Genomic DNA, 21,317 nt, shown 5'->3' with positions numbered 1-21,317 from the left:
AAGGCAGAAGAGTACTAGTTGAGAAAAGGCTAAGCATTGCATCTTCAACCAGCTCATATCTAAAAGTGAGATCTGACCCACATTGCATTCAACTTGCCATTCAACCAATACCCTTCTTTCTTACTTACATATAAGTGCTTGTTTCATGTGCTTTTGAAGGTATAACGAATTTTACTCCCTTTTTAATCTCTATATTTTGCCTATTATTGTTGTTGTTATTATGTGTGTTGTTTTTATTTTAAATGATCGCTATCAAATAGACAGGAAAATGATTTTGGAAAACAACTCGAAAAAGATAAAAGAGGGGAAATTCTCATCCCGACGAACGTGGAATGATAAGGATTCCGAAATATATACAAAATCCCTTTTGTTTGTGATTCTCTTTCAAATTCCTTATTGACTTTGACTCCTCCAATTCTGGAAAACAATATAAGTTTTTCTCATTAATTAATACTTCTTCCTAAACTCAAAACTCAAACTCATTCATTCTTAATGCTTTACCTAAAACATTACTATATTTTTTTGGAGGATAAATTTTTTTATCTCTAAAATATTATTAAAGGGTATTTTTAAAAAATAGCAAAATATTAAAACTATTTTAAAAGTATAATATTAAAATTCTTCAATTTCTTTAGTTTCTTTTGTATATTTTGTAAATAGTTCATTTTTATATATTTGAATTAATGCTTTGAAAAATAAAGTAAATTTTACAAAATTATTTTCTAAGAAAACATTTCCAAATATAGTAAGGAAATTTAAAATATCTTAAATTAAAAGAAAAAACCATTAAATCCTCTGTGGTTTTCAATTATTTGTTATTTATCACAATTCATCCTTTTAAAATTCCCTTTTTTTTTCTTTGAATTAATTGTTTTTAAAAAATAAAGTCAATATAAGGCTTTAACGTTGTTTTTTATTTTAGTACAATCAAAATAAAGAGACTAAAATCACTTCGTGGACAACACAAACAAATGCAAATGTCAATTGAATTGCTAACTGTGCTTTTTTTTTCTTCCAACTTTTTATTGACTTTAAAACGTTGGAGTTTAGATATCCTGATCATTTCGAGGATATACAAATTTGATTGATTTTTGGTTCACAAAAAGGTTTGCTTCATATCAAAATTACCAATTTTGTATAGCTATTTTTACATAAACTCTCAGGTTGATATATAAACTGCCATTTTATGCCAACTCATACTAAAAATGCAATACAATATCAAATCTAAATCCAAGATTTAATTTCATAATAACAATAATCAAAGATTTTTTTAAAAAAAAAATTGGTGGATATCCATTAATTTTGACCCAGAGGCAACTTGCCAAGGAAAAAGGTGGTGGAAGAAAAGAATGTATTTTGAAGAATAACTTTATGTCACATTTCAAAAGAAAAAAAAAAACACTTAAGTTTGTTTTTAATTAATATTACTCTATGTTGTCTATAAATAGAGAAGCAATGAGAACAAAGATACACATAGAATAACTAAAATGGCATCATCTACTACTTCTTCTTCTTCATCTTCATCTTCAAGCTGGAGTTCAAAGCAAAACAAAATGTTTGAAAATGCCCTTACAGTGTACGACAAGGACTCGCCCGACCGGTGGCAGAAGCTGGCAAGAGCAGTCGGCGGGAAGACGGCAGACGAGGTGAAGAGACACTATGAGATGCTGGTTGAGGACGTCCATAATATTGAGACTGGCAAAGTTCCTTTGCCTAATTACTCTAAACATTATTCTTACAACAACAACTTTGTTGATGAAGAACAAAGGCAATCTCTCTTTCACTTTTAAACCTTTCTTTTCTTCTTATTATTATTTAATTCTCCATTTTTTCGTCTAAAGTTAAATGAGAATTATGAGAAAGAGTTGTAATATAATGTTCCCAACTCAAAGTCTAACTTTTATTATGACTTTTAGATTAATGTATCGTGTGAGAGAGTTAGTAAGATATATCCTATTATGATTAGAGAATTGGTATTGTGTGTGTGTGTGTATATATATTATAGTAAATAATTGATGAAGAAAAATATATGTCACTATCAATTAAAAGTAGTGACTCCCATTGAAGTATATATATGGGGAAGAGATTTATATCCTAAACAAGTTTGTGGGTTGGATTGGGTTTGTGACATCATTATTTTTAAATAACAAATCTAGTCTGTACTAAAAATAAATAAATCTAATCAAATCAAATCCAAAACTTGTTTGATCAATATGTGTATATGAAAGTCTAAATAAAAAATTTCAGTTTATTTATTTCTCAGTTATTCTATTCCATCCAAACTATGAAGTTTCCATTTATTTACAAATCATAACTTTAATCCAAAACTTCATGAACTGAATTGAATTCGTTTGAGTAATCGTGTTTGGAAAATACTTTTAAGCTAAGGGTTTTTCATTCATGGATTAATGACTGATTGTGGGTTTATGTGATGATATTCTCTTTGATTTATGCAGATTGAAGGGTCTAAAGTTACAATGATTTGCAATCACATCCAAGGTTGAAGTGAAGAATAAAAGATAATACAATTATATATTCAACCAAAGCTCCAAAACTGAAATATATTCTGTACTTGTACATATATAATAAGAAAATTATTCTACAAAGTTTTTCCACTCTACTGTATACATATATATTATGTATTATGAAGTTATTTATGCTGTATAAAATATCATATATTTTGATTAATTTGCTATGACATATTGTATCAAATTGTCACTTATGTTGTTCAATATGTAAACATACCTAGCAAGTGATGTTTTTTTGTTTCAATAAATTATAGTGCAAAATAATTTCAATTATATTATAAATTTAGTCTTCAACTTTAAATCCATACTATATGGTATATAAGATGTGAAATTTTAATTTTCATAACATGAATCGATTAAATTTTTAAATTTTTTAATTTGTGAAAGAATCGTGTATATAACAAATTTATATTTTTTTACTAAATAAATACCAAATGTATTATTTCGTAAATAGTTGTATTATTGTTGTTATCCATATAAATTGTACTAATATTGACAACTTCGATTTACAAATACATGAATTTTCGAGCTATTGGGCTTTGTCATTTTGGCCCAATTATGTAAGTAGGTCCATTTAACGAATTACGGGAAAATCTGCAAATTTTATTGCATCCTATAGTCTAAAAAAATAGAAAAATGAAAAAGAAAAGTCGACCAGAATTAATATTTAGACTTATTAGAGATCTTACTTTATTCAATGATTAATTCTACGATAATATTATAATAAAAATGATCTTTTAATTATTTTTATAAAATTGTCTTAATTTATTTTAAAATAATTAAATCAAGATTTAAATTGTTAATTATTTAATTGCATCTCTTCCACCATAATACTTTGTTATTCGATAATATAATCTTTTGCGAAAGTGAAACAATCTCATTTTTCTTATATATAATATAATAAACGTGACCAAATGTTTAAAACACATAAATTAATTTTGTGAATTACAGGTCAAATATGGCGGTTTCTTCTTAATTAATCTCTTCATTCATCCTCTAAATCTTCATCTTGAGAATGTGAAAATCAAACCCCTAAATCAACCCATTTATTTTAATTCATTGTATATTGTCAAATATTAACTCCATTTTGATGATTATGATATGGGATTTCTTGATTGTTGAGGCCTAAATTCTATTACTATATAAGTCCAAATAAAATATAAATTTTACAGTATTTTTATAATTAATTATCATCCAAATTCTATTAGATTTTTGTTACACATTTTTATCAAAATAAGACAACTTTTGTTGCTCCCACAATAATATTGATTACGTCACATTATTAGAAAAATTATGAATCGTTATCGCAAACTTTATTGATTAAATATTAAATAAATAGTCTCATATCATCTCTTTAATTTATTTATAAAATATAGTTTTTATTTTGACAAACACACGGTCTATCGCTAATAGATTTCGAGAGTTTGATTTAAAATTTGATACGTTTTGTATTGTATTTACAAAAATTTTGAATTTGATTAGCTATATATGCAATTGTCGTACGTCGAATTTGTTTATGAATTATTATATTTCATGTGTGTGACGTCTCATTGATTATAGAATCAAAGTAGAAGCAAGATGTGTGTCCTATGAAGGAGACAAGGGATACCCTGCTTATCAAATGAGAATCGTCGAGATAAAAACAAACCTAAGATTATAAAGTGTGTCATCAATATTTTTCGAGGATGCATTCGATTTTGTTTTTAACCGCTTTATTTAGAGGTTGCTATTTTTTAATATCTTCTCTCTTTTTTTTTCAATATCAATTTTTTAAAATAGGTTATATTAAAAGTTTAAGAATTTAGTTATTTTTTAAAATTTTAAACGATGAAATAAACGTATTTAAATAAATTTGAACATCAACATCCCGTGCCAATAAACAAAATTAGTAGGCTATTGTTTTCTTGATGTGAAATATTAAAGTCCTCGTATTTCACCATTGTTAGAAAGGAAATTTTGTTTAAAAACCAAATTCGAAATTATCTTCTCTCACCAATTCCTAATTACGTATACACACATGTTAAGACCACCATTTTGAAAACGCATAAGATTAGTCGAGATGGGTGTAAACAATCAAAGACACTAAATAATATAAAAATATATATACACACATACGAATGGGTGAATCTACAAATGTCTTAACTCATTGCGTTTGAACACATAGTCTTATTGTTCTGATACTATATCAATTCATCAATTAACTCAAAAGTTTAAGTTGATGAATAAAAATGAATTTAGTTATATATTGTCAACCAACAAGATGGGCAACACACGTTATATTTTTATATGAAGTTGCTCGTTGGTCAAGGGAGCATGGAAGAATGTGTTTGCCTATGACCGTTTTTTAATTAATTACAAAATCACCCTTAAAATATATAATAAATTTATTTAAAAAAATTCGTCTAAGGGTATAGTTATAAAAAAATTGACATCCAAAATTAGATGATCTAATTATAATAACAAAGAATGTAGTAAGAAAAAGTTAGAATATAGTTTTTTAGAGAAAAGAGGAGAGGATGCATTTAAAAAAGTGAAAAGGAAACGTTAACCGGCAGATCCATTTGTGAAAAGAAAAATGCCGTACCCATACAATTATTTCTATACTTTAAAAGAAAAAGAAAAAAGAAGAAATACGACACGTTTTTTGGGAACATAACGTCAACTCAATCCACGTCATTACTTTGTTTGTTTTCCACTCTTTGTAATAATTGATGTCTCCTTACCAAAATTATTTCTTCTCATCCCCCCACATCAAATTCCCCCCTTTAAATACTTTTCTTTTTATCACTAAATCCGTTTTCTAAAATAACGCAACCTTTTTGGCTTTATGGTTTATTTTCCCCAAACGCGTCGACTTAATTGCTGCGTTCCGTCCACTCCTAAGCTTTAGCCCACCCGAGTTCGAGCAAATGGTGGATGCAATTTTATTTAACTTTCCAGAAGCTTTTTTTCTTCTTCTTAGTAACGTTAAATTTTAGATCGTATAACGTTTTTTTTTTAGTGTTATTATTAATGCACGAGTATTTTTTATGGATAGCACAGAAAAATACGAGTATTTTTTTTTGTATACGTGTATCTAACACGTACATTGGAATAATCGATACACCATATTGATTTGATGTGTATAACCATCTTTTTTTCCAAATGAATACATCTAAACAGTATTTATTGCATTTTATTTCGAAAATTAGAACTATGTCAACATCAATTACACTTTAAAAGTCAAATTTACTATCTTTTGTATGGATAGATTTACACACTCGATTAAATGAATCACTCAAGAAGTTGCAACCACTCGATGAAAAGTAATATATACAAATTTATATAAAATGTAGGGAAAATGAACGTGTGAAGAGAAAAGTTATTTTAATCAAAATTCTATATAGTAGTGATAGATATCTATTTATCAATATTTATTGTTTGGAAAAAAAATGTAAAGAATGAGACTTAAACAACAAAACACTTCAAAAAAAATTATTTAAATAAAATATATTTATATGAAATGATATATATATATATATGTGTGTGTGTTTATTTATATACACATACATGTATTATTGAGTGGTCAATAAATGTTACTTCAAATAATAGCTGACATAAACAATACTAGAGTTGTATGAATATTAAGTGATTCAATAATATATTAAAGTAAAATGATAGTACATAACAAGACTTTCAATATATATATATATTGAAAATATATAGTAAAGTTTTTTGTATTTTTGTAATATTTTGTAAATATTTCGATTATGTTGTGTTTAAAAATATTCTCAACATTAAAGTTCATAAACAACTATTTTTCAATTCAATACGATTATGCTTTCTTAACTCGTATAAAAGCAACAATTCAATCTCTAAACCTTATATTTTTAATTTTGCAACAATTTAGTCTATAAATGTAACAAATTATTAGTTAATATACTAGTATTTTCAAATTTGTAAATATTCATTAAAATCATTTGTCCATTTCCAAAGTGCATTTAAGAAAATGTTGAATCTCTGATTAGTATATCAAATTGTTCTTGAAAAGAAAAAATCTATCTTGGATTAAATAATTACAAAATTTAAAAGTACAATACTTAGATTGTTAAATAACTAAAATTAAAGTACTGATTCAAATTTTAGCATTGACCAACAAAAAAAAAAAAGAAAAATGTATGGTTGATTAAAATTCTAAAGGTTCAAACTTCCATCGAGTAAATTGTTAAATTTAAAAGGTTATAATGAATCATTTAGGACTCAGTTTGCTCGATTTATCTTTTTTCAATTACTTGAAAAACTAAGTTAGCTTTTACAATTTTATTTAATAAAAGTGCAAACCAAAGAAAAAACAAATAAATAAAACGATTACCAAACGTGACATCAACCAAAACAAAATTATATCATGATTATACTAAAATTAGTACAAGTTGGCAACGTAGGTAAGATATTCACACAAAATGAAGACAAAATGTCAAGAAAAAGAGTTGTCTTCAATGGACCCAATTGAAACTTCCATAAAGACCCACCCAAAATTTCCCCCCCACATGAATGAACACAAAAACAAAATTAGTTGAGCTTGGAAATGGAATGAATTGGCCATGGAATCCAACTCCAAGCTAAACAAAGCCAAACAAACAAATATTGGAAATTATTCTCTTTTATTTGTTACCACAATTCATAAAAGAGCAAATAAAGACAAATTAAGTTTTTATTTCGTATGGTTTTAAAGCATTTATAAATTAGACATAACTACAAAAGATAACCTAATAACCCAATTTTCAAAACTACATATGAATAAGTTAAGATCCATTATTCGTATATTATTGTTGTGAAGTACCTAAAAACCAAACGTAATTACAAAGTAACATTGTGTGTAAAAATAATACAAAATGACTTGTTTCAAGCTTACACACAAACAAGTTACAAATTTATTTTATATGTTCGTAAAGTATTTAGAAATTAACGAAATTTCATAAATGAGGTAATTGATATATGCTCTAAATGAGTTTTTAGAATAGTCAACACAATCAATACACGGTGGTTATTAGTTTAATTATACTATAGATGACTGCTAAATCAATGTGAAGGACTAGGGTAGTTTTTGTTAATTAATAATTTATCTTACACATCTTAATTAATGATTAGCTAACTTTGGAATTTGAAACAGCACATTTAACTAATTACAAACTAAATGTAGACAAATATGAAAGTTCCAATACAAAAAGATATTTAGGTTTTCCTTTCCATTTTATTTTAATGAACATAATAGTAGTTAACGCTAAAAGATTGGAATCTAAACCATTATTAAGAATTAAAGTAATATTCGGATTATAATCCATAAAATCAAAATTAATTTAGAAAAATGATCAAAAATAGCAAAATTAACTTAGTAATAGAAATTAAATTTAAATAATTTAAAGAATTAGTTTAGTAATTCTGTTTAAATTGGATGTGTATGTGTGAAATTAATGAGTAAAAAATAGTAAGAAGTTGAACTATTTAGTTAAACATTTTCCAAAATAGTTATCTAAGTGAATTGGTTTTCTTTTAAATAAACTATTTACTAAAAAACAAAATTGTATAAATATTTTATGAAATTATATAAGAAATTTAGGATGAATTTTGAGTTTGGTTTGAATTTGATTATTAGAAAAAGATTATTATATATATGAAGGATATTGTTGATTTATTTGTGTGGAAAAGGGGAATAGAAAATGATATAAGATAGAAAGGAAAAGGAAAAAAGAAAAGTGAAAAATGTATTAGCTGTAGAGAGAAGGAATCCGAGTCAAAGCACCGGCATGTGCACGTGCTTTGCTACTCGCCTTTCCATACGTGGAATTTACAAATATGAAATATGAAATATGAAATTTTGTTTATAAATTGAAATTCTCAGTTGTATTTTAACTGTCAAAAAACGCCACCACTGCTTCAACCAAAAAATAAAAAGCAAAAAGGAAAGAGAAATATTTCCACTCTCTCCCTTCCATTGAAATTCCTTCCGCATCGGATTCTTCTTCATTTTCCGTTTTCATTTCCACAGATTTTGCTTTCTCTGATATCACTCGCCGGAAAATCCTCCGCCGCTCCCCCCATGGACCGAGGCGGCCCAACCCCTGTTCCCACCAGTGGCTCCGGTACTGGTGCCCTTCGGATCCAACATTCCACAAGATTGCCTGATTTTCTTCAAAGCGTCAATCTCAAGTACGTCAAATTAGGGTACCACTACTTGATTTCTAATCTATTAACCTTATGTATTGTCCCTTTAATTGCCGTTACCCTAATCGAGGTTTCTCAAATGAATCTCGATGATGTTCGTCACCTTTGGTTTCATCTCCAGTACAATTTGGTCAGCGTCATCATTTGTTCCACCGTCATGGTTTTCGGTTTGACGGTTTATACTATGACTCGTCCTCGTCCTGTTTATCTTGTTGATTATTCCTGTTATCGCCCTGCCGATGACCTTAAGGCTCCATTTCATCGATTCATGGAGCATTCCAGGCTAACAGGGGACTTTGACGATTCCTCCCTCGAGTTCCAGCGTAAAATTTTGGAGCGCTCTGGACTTGGTGAGGAAACTTATGTTCCTGAAGCTATGCATTGTATTCCTCCTACCCCTTCCATGGCTGCCGCTAGAGAGGAGGCCGAACAGGTCATGTTTGGTGCTTTGGACAAATTGTTCGCTAGTACTAATGTCAAACCTAAGGATATTGGTATTCTTGTTGTTAATTGTAGCTTGTTTAACCCAACCCCTTCACTATCTGCTATGATTGTTAACAAGTATAAATTGAGGGGTAATATAAGGAGCTTTAATTTGGGTGGAATGGGTTGTAGTGCTGGGGTTATTGCAGTTGACCTTGCTAAGGATATGTTGCAAGTTCATAGAAACACTTTAGCTGTTGTTGTCAGTACTGAAAACATTACTCAGAATTGGTATTTTGGGAATAAGAAGTCTATGTTGATTCCTAATTGCCTGTTTCGAGTTGGGGGTTCTGCTGTTTTACTGTCCAACAAGTCCGCAGATAGGAGACGAGCCAAGTATAGGCTTATTCACATTGTGCGGACCCATCGTGGAGCTGACGATAAGGCTTTTCGATGTGTCTATCAAGAGCAGGACGACGTTGGTAAGACGGGTGTATCACTGTCCAAAGATCTGATGGCAATTGCTGGTGGAGCTTTGAAAACAAACATAACTACTTTGGGTCCGCTTGTACTCCCAATCAGCGAGCAACTTTTGTTCTTTGCGACACTATTGGTGAAGAAATTCTTTAATGGAAATGTGAAGCCTTATATCCCTGACTTCAAACTTGCATTTGATCATTTCTGTATACACGCTGGAGGAAGGGCTGTGATTGATGAATTGGAAAAGAATTTGCAGCTTTTGCCTATTCACGTCGAGGCTTCCCGGATGACGCTTCACCGATTTGGAAATACTTCATCGAGCTCCATTTGGTATGAATTGGCATATACAGAGGCTAAAGGGAGGATGCATAAAGGCAACCGAGTGTGGCAGATTGCATTTGGAAGTGGTTTCAAATGTAACAGTGCTGTGTGGGAAGCGCTGAGGAACGTGAGGCCATCTCAATCAAGTCCATGGGAAGACTGCATTGACAATTATCCTGTTAAGTTAGTTGCTTAGTTCCATAACATGGTTTGGAAAATCGGTTTTTGACTGTTCTTGGTTTTGCTCTCTGCTCCTGATGGTTTTCCTTTATTTGCTTATATAGTTTGCATCTAGGAACATAAATTGAGTCATGAGTTTTCTTCTAGAGTTTTTTCAGTTTGCATCAAGTTATTTATTATGTCAAAGATTTCTTCAGTTACATTATCTGATGCTTGTACGTCTGAGTTAGAGAAATTCTCAATGGCTCAGGTCAGAGAAAAAAAAAAAAAAAAAAAAAAAAAACCTTCTCTCTTATTGCTATAACTCTTTGAGATGAAATTTGTTCCAGCTCAACTCGAACACATTCTTCCAGTTTCTATTTGATTTTACCTCTCAACCCAATGAATTTGCTTTTGAGCTTTTTGTTCTGACTTTTGCCTGCTTATGTTTATGTTTTTCTCCTCTGGTAGGTTTATTCTATGTTCTATGCTTTTCAAATTAATTGAATGAAATTTATCTATAAATTTTTCCCTTTGACAAATCCGTTTTTATGTTTTTAAGTATATCTTGGTTTTGAATTTAAAACTTATATATTATAAATGATATGATATAGAATAATAGGAACTAATATAAATCACGTTTCTTCTATTTTCAATATCATTCTGTGGCAAGAGGTTGCTTTCAACTTCATTTTTGGCTATAATTTGTTTAATAAAATTAAATTTGAAAATAGAAACCAATTTGACTTTAACAATATCAAATTTGACTCTACATTGCTTCACCAAATAAAGCTAACTGTGATTGACAGAGACTAAAAACTGCCTAAGATCAATCTGAATTTTCCTTTAAAATGTCCGTGAGACTTTAATTTGGACTTCATCTATCGTTTTAGTTCATTCCAACCCTCATAAATGACAGAATACATAGAAACATCTATTTTAAAATATAACAAAATATCACACCATACATATATTTAGAATCTCATAAAGAATAAATAAAATTGTATTTATTGGGAAGGAGTGTTGTTATAGTTGACCATGTAGAGATATTGGATATCACCTAGTATCTTTACTACCTACACATCAGGGATTTCCCCTTTTCTTTCTGTTCGAAAGGTACAAATTAGCTATTGGTGGGGCTAATAAGAAATATTAAATTCACTAGTTTAGGTAGTATAGCACCCCTAACTATTAAATGAAATGTCATCCACAAATTTTGAATTACTGATGTACTATCATATTGGACTTCTTGTCTCTACTCAAATATATAAATTTAGACTAGTTGTATTATATCAATTTGACATGCATAATGCATACAAGTATATTTGTTAGTTTTTACAATTATCAAAATTACAATACAAGTAATAATTTTAAAAGCACTGTGGTAGTTATTATTAATGATTGGAATATACCATGATGGTATATATTGTTTTTATATTATAAAAAATATTTTTACATTTGTTTTAATGAAAAATTGCATTCAATCTAATTTCTATTTACTAGTATTTACTAGTTTAGTTTTAAGATGTTACACTTTTAAATGTTTTTAAGATGTTACACTTTTAAATGTTTTTTTTAGATTACATATGTTGTTTTATTTTAAAAATATTGTTATATATATTCATACTTTCAACTATTATGAATTAGTCTCGATAACAAACTAAGAAATGGTGCTTTAATTTGTGGTGTTAAAAGTTTATTTTTTTATTAGTAACGTGACTCGAATACTGACGGATATAATATATAATATATGTGTATATAAATGTTCATATTTCAATCTAATGGCTATTTTTAACTTTTTTTTTTTTTTTCCTTTTCTTTTCAAAATGATTTAGGGCAACCATCCAATTTACATTTGGGCTTGGGCTTTGTTCACTTCGGTTCGCATTTAGGCAGCCCGCTCCGACCTGGATGCTCCGGCGAGGCAACTTCTTGTTCTTCTTCTTTTTCAATTTCCGATACTCTCTTGTGTGTCGAAACAAAAATGAAGCTAAGGATCTTCTCTTTCGGTTTACGTTCGATCAATTAACCTAACAGCATCTCAAAACCAATCAATTCGCCATGTCCCTCTCTTCACGCTCCGCAAAGCTCACCATTCTAGCTCTTCTCTCCGCCTCTACTTTGTATTGTTTCTACAAGTCCCGCCGTCTCAGAAAGCTTAAACTCTCATTAAACCCTACTCTTCCTTCTCGCAAACCGAAACTGTTTTTCATTTCTCAAACTGGTACCTCCAAGGCCCTAGCTCATCGTCTGCTCAACGTTTTGAATTCCAATGGGTTGGTTTTCGATCTTGTTGATCCCAAGGATTACGAGCCTGAGGATCTTTTTAAGGAAACTTTAGTTTTGTTTGTTGCTTCCACTTGGGAAGACGGAGGACCGCCTCCTCATGCTAAATTTCTCGCTAACTGGCTATCTGAAAGCGCGGAGGATTTTAGAGTTGGTTCGTTGTTGCTTTCTCAGTGTAAGTTTTCTGTGTTTGGGGTTGGTAGTCGAGTTTATGGAGAGACATTCAATGCGGTTGCAAGGGATTTTTCCAAGCGGTTGAAGGCATTGGGTGCGAAGGAGATTTTACCGATTGGTGAAGGAGACGTGGATGGAGGTGATATAGATAAGTGTTTTGATGATTGGAGTAGGAAATTGCTGAAGGTTATGAAGTTTGATGCCGAGGGAAATGGGGTGGAGTTATGTTCTGGGATAGCTGGGGACAGTGATGCTGTAAGTGTTGAGGAGGATGAAGAAGAAGATGACGACCTTGGGGAGGAGGATATCGTTGATCTTGAGGATATTGCCGGTAAGGGCCCTTCGAGAAAGTCTACGAATATAGTTGAAACTAATGGGAAATTGAATGGGAAAAAGGTTATGGTGACCCCGGTGATTAGAGCGAGCTTGGAAAAGCAGGTAAGTTTGTTGGCTGTTTATATGCATATTTGTAATCATAAATATGGTTCCACGCATCTGCGTTTTCCAAATTGATCGAATAACTGCTTTTTTAAGGCCATTCCGAGTGTCTTGTGAATCAATACAAATTTGTACTGACTTGATAATTTGTTCTTGCAAGGGGCTAGTTGGGTTGAATTAAAAGCCTTACCTCTTTTTCTTGTGTTGTTTGGTTGGCTCTTTGAACTATTTTTCTTATGCAGGGATATAAAATTATTGGCTCACATAGCGGAGTAAAAATATGTAGATGGACGAAGTCTCAGCTTCGAGGACGAGGAGGTTGCTATAAACATTCATTTTATGGCATAGAAAGTCATCGGTAATGTCCCACTGTATATGCTATTCTGCTTGGCCATAGCGTGTCTTATTTCCTTTTCATGGTCATTATAAATTTGGAATTCTTGATGCTGTAATGCATTAAGTGGCAATGTCATGGAGATCCCCCTTCATTAAAATGTATGCCACTTTACTTTGGTTAATATATAATTTCAATTCTTGAGAAGAATGGATGATAGAATATGATTGAATACTGACTTGGTGAATAATGAGAATAGATTGGCCGTGGCCTTCAAAGCACTGCCGAATTCACAATATTAAATGGAGATCACTTTGTTTGATATTCTTTGGTCGGCACGGCCAAATATTATATCTAGCAGCTACTTCTAATTTCATTCAGGCAATCTTTAACAGTCTGCCTGCGTGATTAATATCTTAAATATCCTCTTTTAGTTGTTAACGCTGGTGCAAGATGTGTGTTCAGTGGTCCTTTTGTTCGACTTGCATTATGAGTTCTTATTCATGCCTGTTAAGTTCACTTCTTTGGGCTCTGGGAAATTTCAAGTTGACTCTTCACTTTCCTTTCACTCAACAAGGCTTTTCATAAGCTCTTGACTTTTTTAATTGACTGGTTAAAACTATCTATTGATCAGTGTTATTGCTCACAGTAACTTTTTTTCAATTTTGAGAACAGATGCATGGAGGCAACTCCCAGTTTGGCTTGTGCCAATAAATGTGTTTTCTGCTGGAGGCATCACACAAATCCAGTAGGAAAGAGCTGGCAGTGGGAGATGGATGATCCATTGGAAATTGTGAATTCTGCAATAGATTTACACACAAAGATGATCAAGCAAATGAAAGGTGTTCCGGGTTAGTGCTCCTGCTTTACCGAATTGGCTTTAGTAATATTTTTATGAGGAATGTCTTTTCTTGGATATACTCTATTGTTTCTGTGATTTTCCGGTTGTGGGATCTGAAATGTTGGTAAATCATCAATATTTTCACTTTTAATTGTTCTTTTAGAACTCTCATAAAAAATGTGTTGGCGTGGTATGGGTTTTGTGGCTAAAAAGGAATCGGGAGCAGTAGAGACAGAAAGTAACCAGCATATTATTCGGTTGAATTTTCCTTTGAGAGTTTTAGAGATCTTTTGGAAATTTAAGCAATATGTAATCTAAGATTCCTGAGTCTCTTGCTGCTTGAGAATGTAAAGTTTTGGTATTTTATTTTATAGTAGCCATCACTTGGGGTCTTGTGCGGGTATAGAAATGCATTGGCATAGCATGAGTTTTGTAGCCACACAGAGATCAAGAGTAGTAGGGACCAAAAGTAACCTGTATTTTATGCAGTTGAATTTTCCTTTGGGAGTTTTAGAGATCTTTTGAAGGAATTTAAGCAATATGTTTAATTTAAGATCCTTTTATCTGGCTGCTTTGAGAATGCAAAGTTGAGGTATTTTATTTTGCAGTAGCCAATAGCCAACAGTGAGAGAATTGTGAGGATGCTTGATATGCAAGTTATTTTTCATATTCTTTTTACTGGTAAATTTCAAACTTTTTTTTGGGCAGTAATCTATGAAATATAATCGATGAGTTTATGTTCATATAAACCTTTTTATTTTTAGTTATTTATTTATTTTATTCAGAAAGAACAAAGAAGTACATGTCATGAAATTTAGAAGGCCATGCTTGCTTATGCAAGCTTGCTCCTTGCTAAAACAAGTGTAAACGTAATTTTAGTTATTCAGATCCACTTATGTTAATAAAAGAGAAGTTAATGAACCATGAATGCTTTAAGGTGTAAAAGCATATGGTGGTAGTTTGAGATTTTAATGACAAGGTGAGTCATTAATGCATGTCGTTTTGTTGATAAGCAATGTCTTCCATCTTCCTGCAGGTGTTACGCAGGAGAAATTGGAGGAAGGCCTGTCTCCAAGACATTGTGCCTTATCTCTTGTTGGTGAACCTATTATGTACCCAGAGATTAATACACTTGTTGATGAATTGCATCGAAGGCGGATTTCAACTTTCTTGGTGACAAATGCTCAGTTTCCTGATAAAATAAAATTGCTGAAGCCGGTCACCCAGGTTTGTGTGCTTTCGAATTTTTGTTTTCTAAATAACATCAAATATCATGATTATATTCACGAATCATGTTACTAGATTACCTATCTAATTTTTATGATGCATGCAGTTGTATGTAAGTGTAGATGCTGCGACGAAGGAGAGCTTGAAGGCAATTGATAGACCACTTTTTGGGGATTTCTGGGAGCGATTCATTGTAAGTTTCCTCACCCCTTCACCCCTTTCCTAGTTTGTCTCTTGAGCCAGGCTTCATATGAACTAATGAGAGAAGTAGATCTTGGGGGGGTGTTTATATCTTGTTGCTTTGTTGCCTTGTTGCCGTAATCTGCTTTGTAGTTTACTGTCCTTCTTTTTCATGTAGAGATGCAAAAGATTTGCAGTTTCTTTACAAAATCCTAAAAGACAATCTAGTTTCTTGATTACATTGTCAATTGGGCTGGATAAGGATCAGATGTTTCTTGTCATTTTGTCATCACACACAATAACTTAAGTTCTTTGACTATTGCAATTATTCTTGGCCTTAAATTCTGTGGACAGAAGGAAATATTCTTTAAATAACGGATTTGTGTGCTCCTATAATGTTGCAGGATTCTTTGAAAGCTCTAAATGAAAAGCAACAGCGAACAGTTTATCGATTGACGTTGGTGAAGGGGTGGAACACAGAAGATATCGATGCATATTCGAATCTCTTTAGCATTGGTAGACCTGATTTTGTAGAAATCAAGGGCGTCACATATTGTGGATCGTGAGTTCATATTTATTTATTTTGCACTAGATGGCAGGATATTGATTTGAAAATTGTGGGAGCTTAACGGATCTAATGTTCTTCTGTAGATCTACTACATCAAAGCTGACAATGGAGAATGTTCCTTGGCATTCTGATGTGAAGTCTTTTTCGGAGGCTTTAGCTGCAAAAAGTCAAGGGGAGTATGAAGTTGCTTGTGAGCATGTGCACTCGTGTTGCGTTCTTTTAGCTAAAACTGACAAGTTTAGGGTCGATGGCCAGTGGTTCACTTGGATAGATTACGATAAATTCCATGACCTGGTTTGTATAGACAACTAATTTACAATAAAACTTTAAATTGTTGAAGCTCCTTCCATTAAATTTATCCTTTTTGAAAATTTCAGGTGGCCTCTGGAAAACCTTTTGATAGCAAGGACTACATGGCTCCAACACCATCATGGGCTGTATATGGCTCTGACGAAGGTGGATTTGATCCTGATCAATCTCGATACAGGAAGGAGCGACATCATAAACCAAAACCCACATCCTGACAGCTTTGAATGTCCGGGTCAGTTTTGTTTAATGGGTTAATCAATTTTCATTGAGGACTTCTATGGTTTATATTGTTCTAATGTGAAACAGCCTAGCTTGGCATTATTTATTTTTAAAAGGTGTCTTGCGTTGCATTTCAGCACATATACATGTTTAAACTTGTTCTACTTTCCTAGTCATAGAAAATATAGAGCTTGCTTGGTAATGCAATTTGGAGCTTTTCTTTCTTAATTTTGGGTGGAAAATTTATAGGTTAAAAACACCTTGTTTCCTAAACGTTGATTAAATAATATTTTAGTCACTCTATTTTTAAATGTGTAACAATTTATTATTGTATCTTGAAATGTGTCACAATTTTATCCCCATCTTAAAAATTTCCATTAAAATTATGTTTTAATTTTACAGTGACTTAATCATTGTTTTTTTCTATAAAGTCCCGTATCAATTTACATATGTAAGAAATCTTTGAGTCTTAACAATTTTTTTCATGGACCAGATTGTAATAACTTTTAAAATATAGGACTAAGTTATGTAGTAAAATTCATAGGCTAATTTGTTACACCAGTAAAACTGTGGGGACTAAATCATTAGAGACTAAAGTTCATGTACTGCATTGTTATTTCCATGGCTAAAAGTGTTGTTTAACCAATTTATCTTTAAACTTAATTTCCTTGTTGTTTTCGAGAGAAATGTTATTGGTTAAGAAAGAATGCAAAGTTAGCTGATAACTAAGACAACGTCTTCACTTACCCTTTCTCTTGTTTTCTTTAACATAATTTTAGTTTGGTTTTATGCTTAGTTATGATATTTTTCATAAGTGGAAACGTTCATAGGCCCCATCCTAATCATTCTCCTCAGGCATTAAGAGACCCATAGAGGTGCTTGAATTTTCCTAACACTAACTGCTAACGTTCAGCGTTCTTCCATAGTCATGTCACCATCCTTTTAAGGTTGGTTTACGTTTACCTTCTTAGAGTTAGCAGCGGACGAATAACATTATTTAAACCTCAGAAAGCGGGAAGGGGCACCATGGCTGTACATGTCCCATCATTAGATATAATCCATGAGGATAGGAATGGATCCTGGCATGTTGCCATCTACCTATCTTCATTTTAAAAAAGTAGTTGTACCTACAATATTTACTGGATCCAACCTTTAAAATCAAAGAATAAGTCCAATCAAATCAAGATCTGTTTTACCTTCAGTAAGACTAAGTCCAGATAAATCTAGATCTTAGTAGTACTGTAGTAGTAATAGTTCTTTAAGTTTTGATGATATACAACTGGTCTGGTGTATATTTTCCCTGTTATAAATGTTGAAGCAGATACCTCTTATTGAATTGTACCGAAGCAAAGCTTGTCATTGCCAACTCCATTGGATCAGTTCAAGTGCAACCCGTGGAGAATAAACTACTTTATTTGGTTGCGAGTGGCGAGGGAGTAAAGGTATAGAGTCTTGAAAATGGTCACTCAGCATTACTTTAAGAACTCCAAATTTACTTCCCAGTATCTCTAAGTCTGAATTCTTGACGGATGTTGAAATCTTAAGATGTATATTGTTGCATTAAAGAATGATTTGTGGTACAGAGTCTTCTGGGGCTGCCGGTGAATAACCCACGGTAAAAGATGGAGAGACAAGATCCTCATCTGCTGGTCATTTGTCCCCAGGTAAATTTCTTTGGTGATATGTGAAATTGACCTTAGAACATAGTTTCTTCTATTATTTGGTCGTTTGATTTAGGGAGGTCTACATACCATGAACCAAAGAACAAAGGATGACAGTTGATTTAGATACATTTAAAGGCTTAGGAATTCGGAATTAGTGTGTTGATTCGCAGGATTTATCCCCTAAATTCTGGATTTCAATTCTAAATTTATGTGTACTCTTTTAGATACGAATTTTATGTTTTTTCTTGTTTATTTATCTTTTCATTAAAAGAACGATCAATGGAATATGAAAATTCTAGAAATTGAAAAATAGGAACCCTTTGTTTATTTGAGTCCGCAATAACAAATTCTAAACCTCCAAAGTTGTTATCTAACAACTTTGGAATTGAAGACCATGAGGTAATTAGAACCTCCACAAAGTTTGAACACTTCACAGGCAAGTTTATCGATCTTAATTAAATGATCATCAAGCATAAGCATGCAATTCTTAGATAAAAATTTCCAAAAAGGTTACTTCATCATCAACACAAAAAAATATATATGAAATTCCCATGAGATGTTATATAACCTCAAGAGTTCTAAGTACGGTGGATAATCATTAATGTGTTCTTTAAATTTTGAAATACATCCTTCAAACCTTCAACCTTAATTGATAACAGGTGTGTATATATATGTGTATTTATTCATTCAAGGGTGATAACTATCATGTATTTTTTTCCCATCCATTTATTAGTCTTTAAATAGTAAAAGAAGTTGAGGTTTGGCCTTGGTAAAGCGTAAGAAAAGAAAGTCATGGGTTTAGATATGAAATTTCCCATCACATAAAATTGTACTTTTGTCCTCCTCCAGATTCCTTGCTTGTCCATACCCATACAAAATTTTTGTATTAGGTGACAAATAATTCAATCCCACTTTGACATTCTCATAAAACTAAACTTCAAATTTCTATAATCCTAAATTCCTACCAACTAAATGCCCACCTAATCATGTTTAGTTGGTCGTATCAAAGATTGAATCAACCTCTTAATTACTTTCTACATTCTACAATAATTAGAACAATTCCAATATTAAACATTATTTTATTATTTCTTATGCCTCCTTATTCCCTAGCTTTTTATGAATGTGTAGTTTCCTACTTGCATGCCATATGTTATCGATATGGTGCTTTTTCTTAAAGATAAACAGTGTTATTTTCATGATAAAAGTGTTGAATATCAATTTATACCTTTTAACTTTTTGAGTTGTATCAATTTAAACTTTATACTAATAATTATACCAATTTAAATTTGATTAAAACTTTGAACTTTCATGCTATCAATTTAAATTCTTTCGACTTTCATAATGGTGTCTAAGTAAAACATAATAAACGGTTTAAATGGATACATTTATATAAATTTAAAGTCTAAATTGATATACTTATAAAAGTTTAGAATAAATTGATATAATTATTAGTTGGAGGTTTAAATTGATATAAACTCCAAATTTTAGGATATATATTGGAATTTTTCCTAAGTTATTTTGGATTCAAATGGTCTCTTTTAAGTATTTCTTCTCCAAAAAAAATTAATTACTTCAGCTTTTTTATTCACAGTGGCTTTTGATTTCTAAAATTTTTGAGAAAAAGAAGAGGACGCATGTTATTCATTTTGAAATAATTTTATAAACTATACTAAACACACTTAAATTTCAAATTAGTATTCATTTACAAGTTATACTAAATGCACTTAAAATTAAAATTAGTATTCTTTTAGGTATTTGTTGAAAAGGTTATTTATCTACATGCCTATTAAACACACTCATCTCTTCACTAATAATAATAATAGTATAATATATTTACATTTTATTTTTTTATATTTTGTCTTGAACTTTCATACTTAATCTATTAGAAAAGCTATGAATCTATTGGAAAAGTGGGAAGATTGATTAAATCTATACACAATTAAATCAAATAGACCTTCATCTTTGTACTTTGAAAACACATTACAGTTTAGTCACTCAAATTTACCCATCAACAATTTTATTCATATACCTTAAAAATGGAAGTTTATCTCTATTTGAAATTTTCTATAAACAGTGTTCATGACTTAACATTTCTGTCCTAACATTTCTTTTTCTTTTGTCTGTAAATTAAATGATTACATGTTAAAGTTCAATGAATATATCGTTACAAAATTACTATGTTTATATATATTAACAAATTATTTTGATATGAATATAGTTTACTGGACATGGAATTATATTAGGTTATATTCAAATTAGTTTAGTGATTTCAATAACCCATTAATGTTATTACGACATTTTAAAACTTATAAACGAAGGCACAGTTTGATCGGAACTATGAAAATATCACCATTAAAGTTAGAGTTATCGAATTGATCTAAGGGGAAACGGTAAGGATGAGAAGATATAGTTGGTTTAAAAAACCATTATGATTCATCCACAAATAAGATATCATTAGCCTAAAATTGAGTCCATGAGAGACCCTTTTGTTCCAAAAAGGGTTAGTTTCCCCAAAAATGCAATGAATGAATGAATCAAAATCCCCCCAAAGGCCATCAAAACTCCCATTTCAACTCGGTCTGTGCTGTATAGTAGGGCTCTTCTCACAATCGCCCCCTTTTTTTAGAGCCATAGTAGAATTTTGCAGCAGTGGATTGGCTACAAAGATTTGACGTTTTTGTTTTCTTCTTCTACTACTACTTTTCTCCAACTTTTCCCCCTTCTTCCCCTTTCTTCCAAACTCCGCCGATGGATTTCGCTTCGATTTTCTATTGAACAAACCTTCCGATTCTGTGGGTTTTCATTTGGGTCCCTTAATTTCTCTTCCGTTTCCTCGTTTGTTTGATGGGTAAGAAAAAAACCCAGAAAACTAAGGAGATTGCAGTCGCCATAGCTGAAACCTCCACCTCCAAATTAGCCGATGATGGTATCATCGGCCAACCCATACAGCCTAGAAAAAGGGGCC

General features: G+C 31.3%; 3 protein-coding genes across 3 annotated transcripts; all 3 read left to right on the top strand.

The window, feature by feature from the left end:
- The first annotated feature begins 1,487 nt into the window (after positions 1 to 1,487).
- LOC116402205 (protein RADIALIS-like 4) lies at positions 1,488 to 2,688 on the top strand. The gene is made up of 2 exons (XM_031881411.1): positions 1,488 to 1,768; positions 2,457 to 2,688. Exons 1-2 carry the CDS (start codon positions 1,488 to 1,490, stop codon positions 2,479 to 2,481), a joined length of 306 nt encoding a protein of 101 aa, XP_031737271.1. The 3' UTR covers positions 2,482 to 2,688.
- A 5,718-nt stretch (positions 2,689 to 8,406) lies between these two features.
- Positions 8,407 to 10,544, top strand: LOC101217470 (3-ketoacyl-CoA synthase 4). The gene has a single exon (XM_004152651.3). The coding sequence runs from the start codon at positions 8,605 to 8,607 to the stop codon at positions 10,147 to 10,149; it is 1,545 nt and encodes a 514-aa protein (XP_004152699.1). The 5' UTR covers positions 8,407 to 8,604; the 3' UTR covers positions 10,150 to 10,544.
- A 1,461-nt stretch (positions 10,545 to 12,005) lies between these two features.
- Positions 12,006 to 18,557, top strand: LOC101217239 (S-adenosyl-L-methionine-dependent tRNA 4-demethylwyosine synthase). The gene is made up of 9 exons (XM_004152650.3): positions 12,006 to 13,010; positions 13,253 to 13,368; positions 14,020 to 14,195; positions 15,222 to 15,412; positions 15,519 to 15,605; positions 15,997 to 16,154; positions 16,244 to 16,454; positions 16,538 to 18,130; positions 18,272 to 18,557. Exons 1-8 carry the CDS (start codon positions 12,174 to 12,176, stop codon positions 16,682 to 16,684), a joined length of 1,923 nt encoding a protein of 640 aa, XP_004152698.1. The 5' UTR covers positions 12,006 to 12,173; the 3' UTR covers positions 16,685 to 18,130; positions 18,272 to 18,557.
- Positions 18,558 to 21,317: the final 2,760 nt, after the last annotated feature.

The sequence above is a fragment of the Cucumis sativus genome, chromosome 2 (genome assembly GCF_000004075.3).
Source record: "Cucumis sativus cultivar 9930 chromosome 2, Cucumber_9930_V3, whole genome shotgun sequence".
Classification (NCBI taxonomy): Eukaryota; Viridiplantae; Streptophyta; class Magnoliopsida; order Cucurbitales; family Cucurbitaceae; genus Cucumis; species Cucumis sativus.
This window is presented reverse-complemented; position numbering and strand designations above follow the sequence as displayed.

What these genes read in the sequence shown, in the direction of transcription:
- LOC116402205 (XM_031881411.1), top strand. Translation starts at nt 1,488, where the DNA reads ATGGCATCATCTACTACTTCTTCTTCTTCATCTTCATCTTCAAGCTGG. An exon ending in TTTGTTGATGAAGAACAAAG is followed by an intron (nt 1,769 to 2,456) that starts GCAATCTCTCTT and finishes TGATTTATGCAG; the next exon opens with ATTGAAGGGTCTAAAGTTAC.
- LOC101217239 (XM_004152650.3), top strand. Translation starts at nt 12,174, where the DNA reads ATGTCCCTCTCTTCACGCTCCGCAAAGCTCACCATTCTAGCTCTTCTC. An exon ending in TGCTGAAGCCGGTCACCCAG is followed by an intron (nt 15,413 to 15,518) that starts GTTTGTGTGCTT and finishes TGATGCATGCAG; the next exon opens with TTGTATGTAAGTGTAGATGC. An exon ending in ACGATAAATTCCATGACCTG is followed by an intron (nt 16,455 to 16,537) that starts GTTTGTATAGAC and finishes TGAAAATTTCAG; the next exon opens with GTGGCCTCTGGAAAACCTTT.
- LOC101217470 (XM_004152651.3), top strand. Translation starts at nt 8,605, where the DNA reads ATGGACCGAGGCGGCCCAACCCCTGTTCCCACCAGTGGCTCCGGTACT.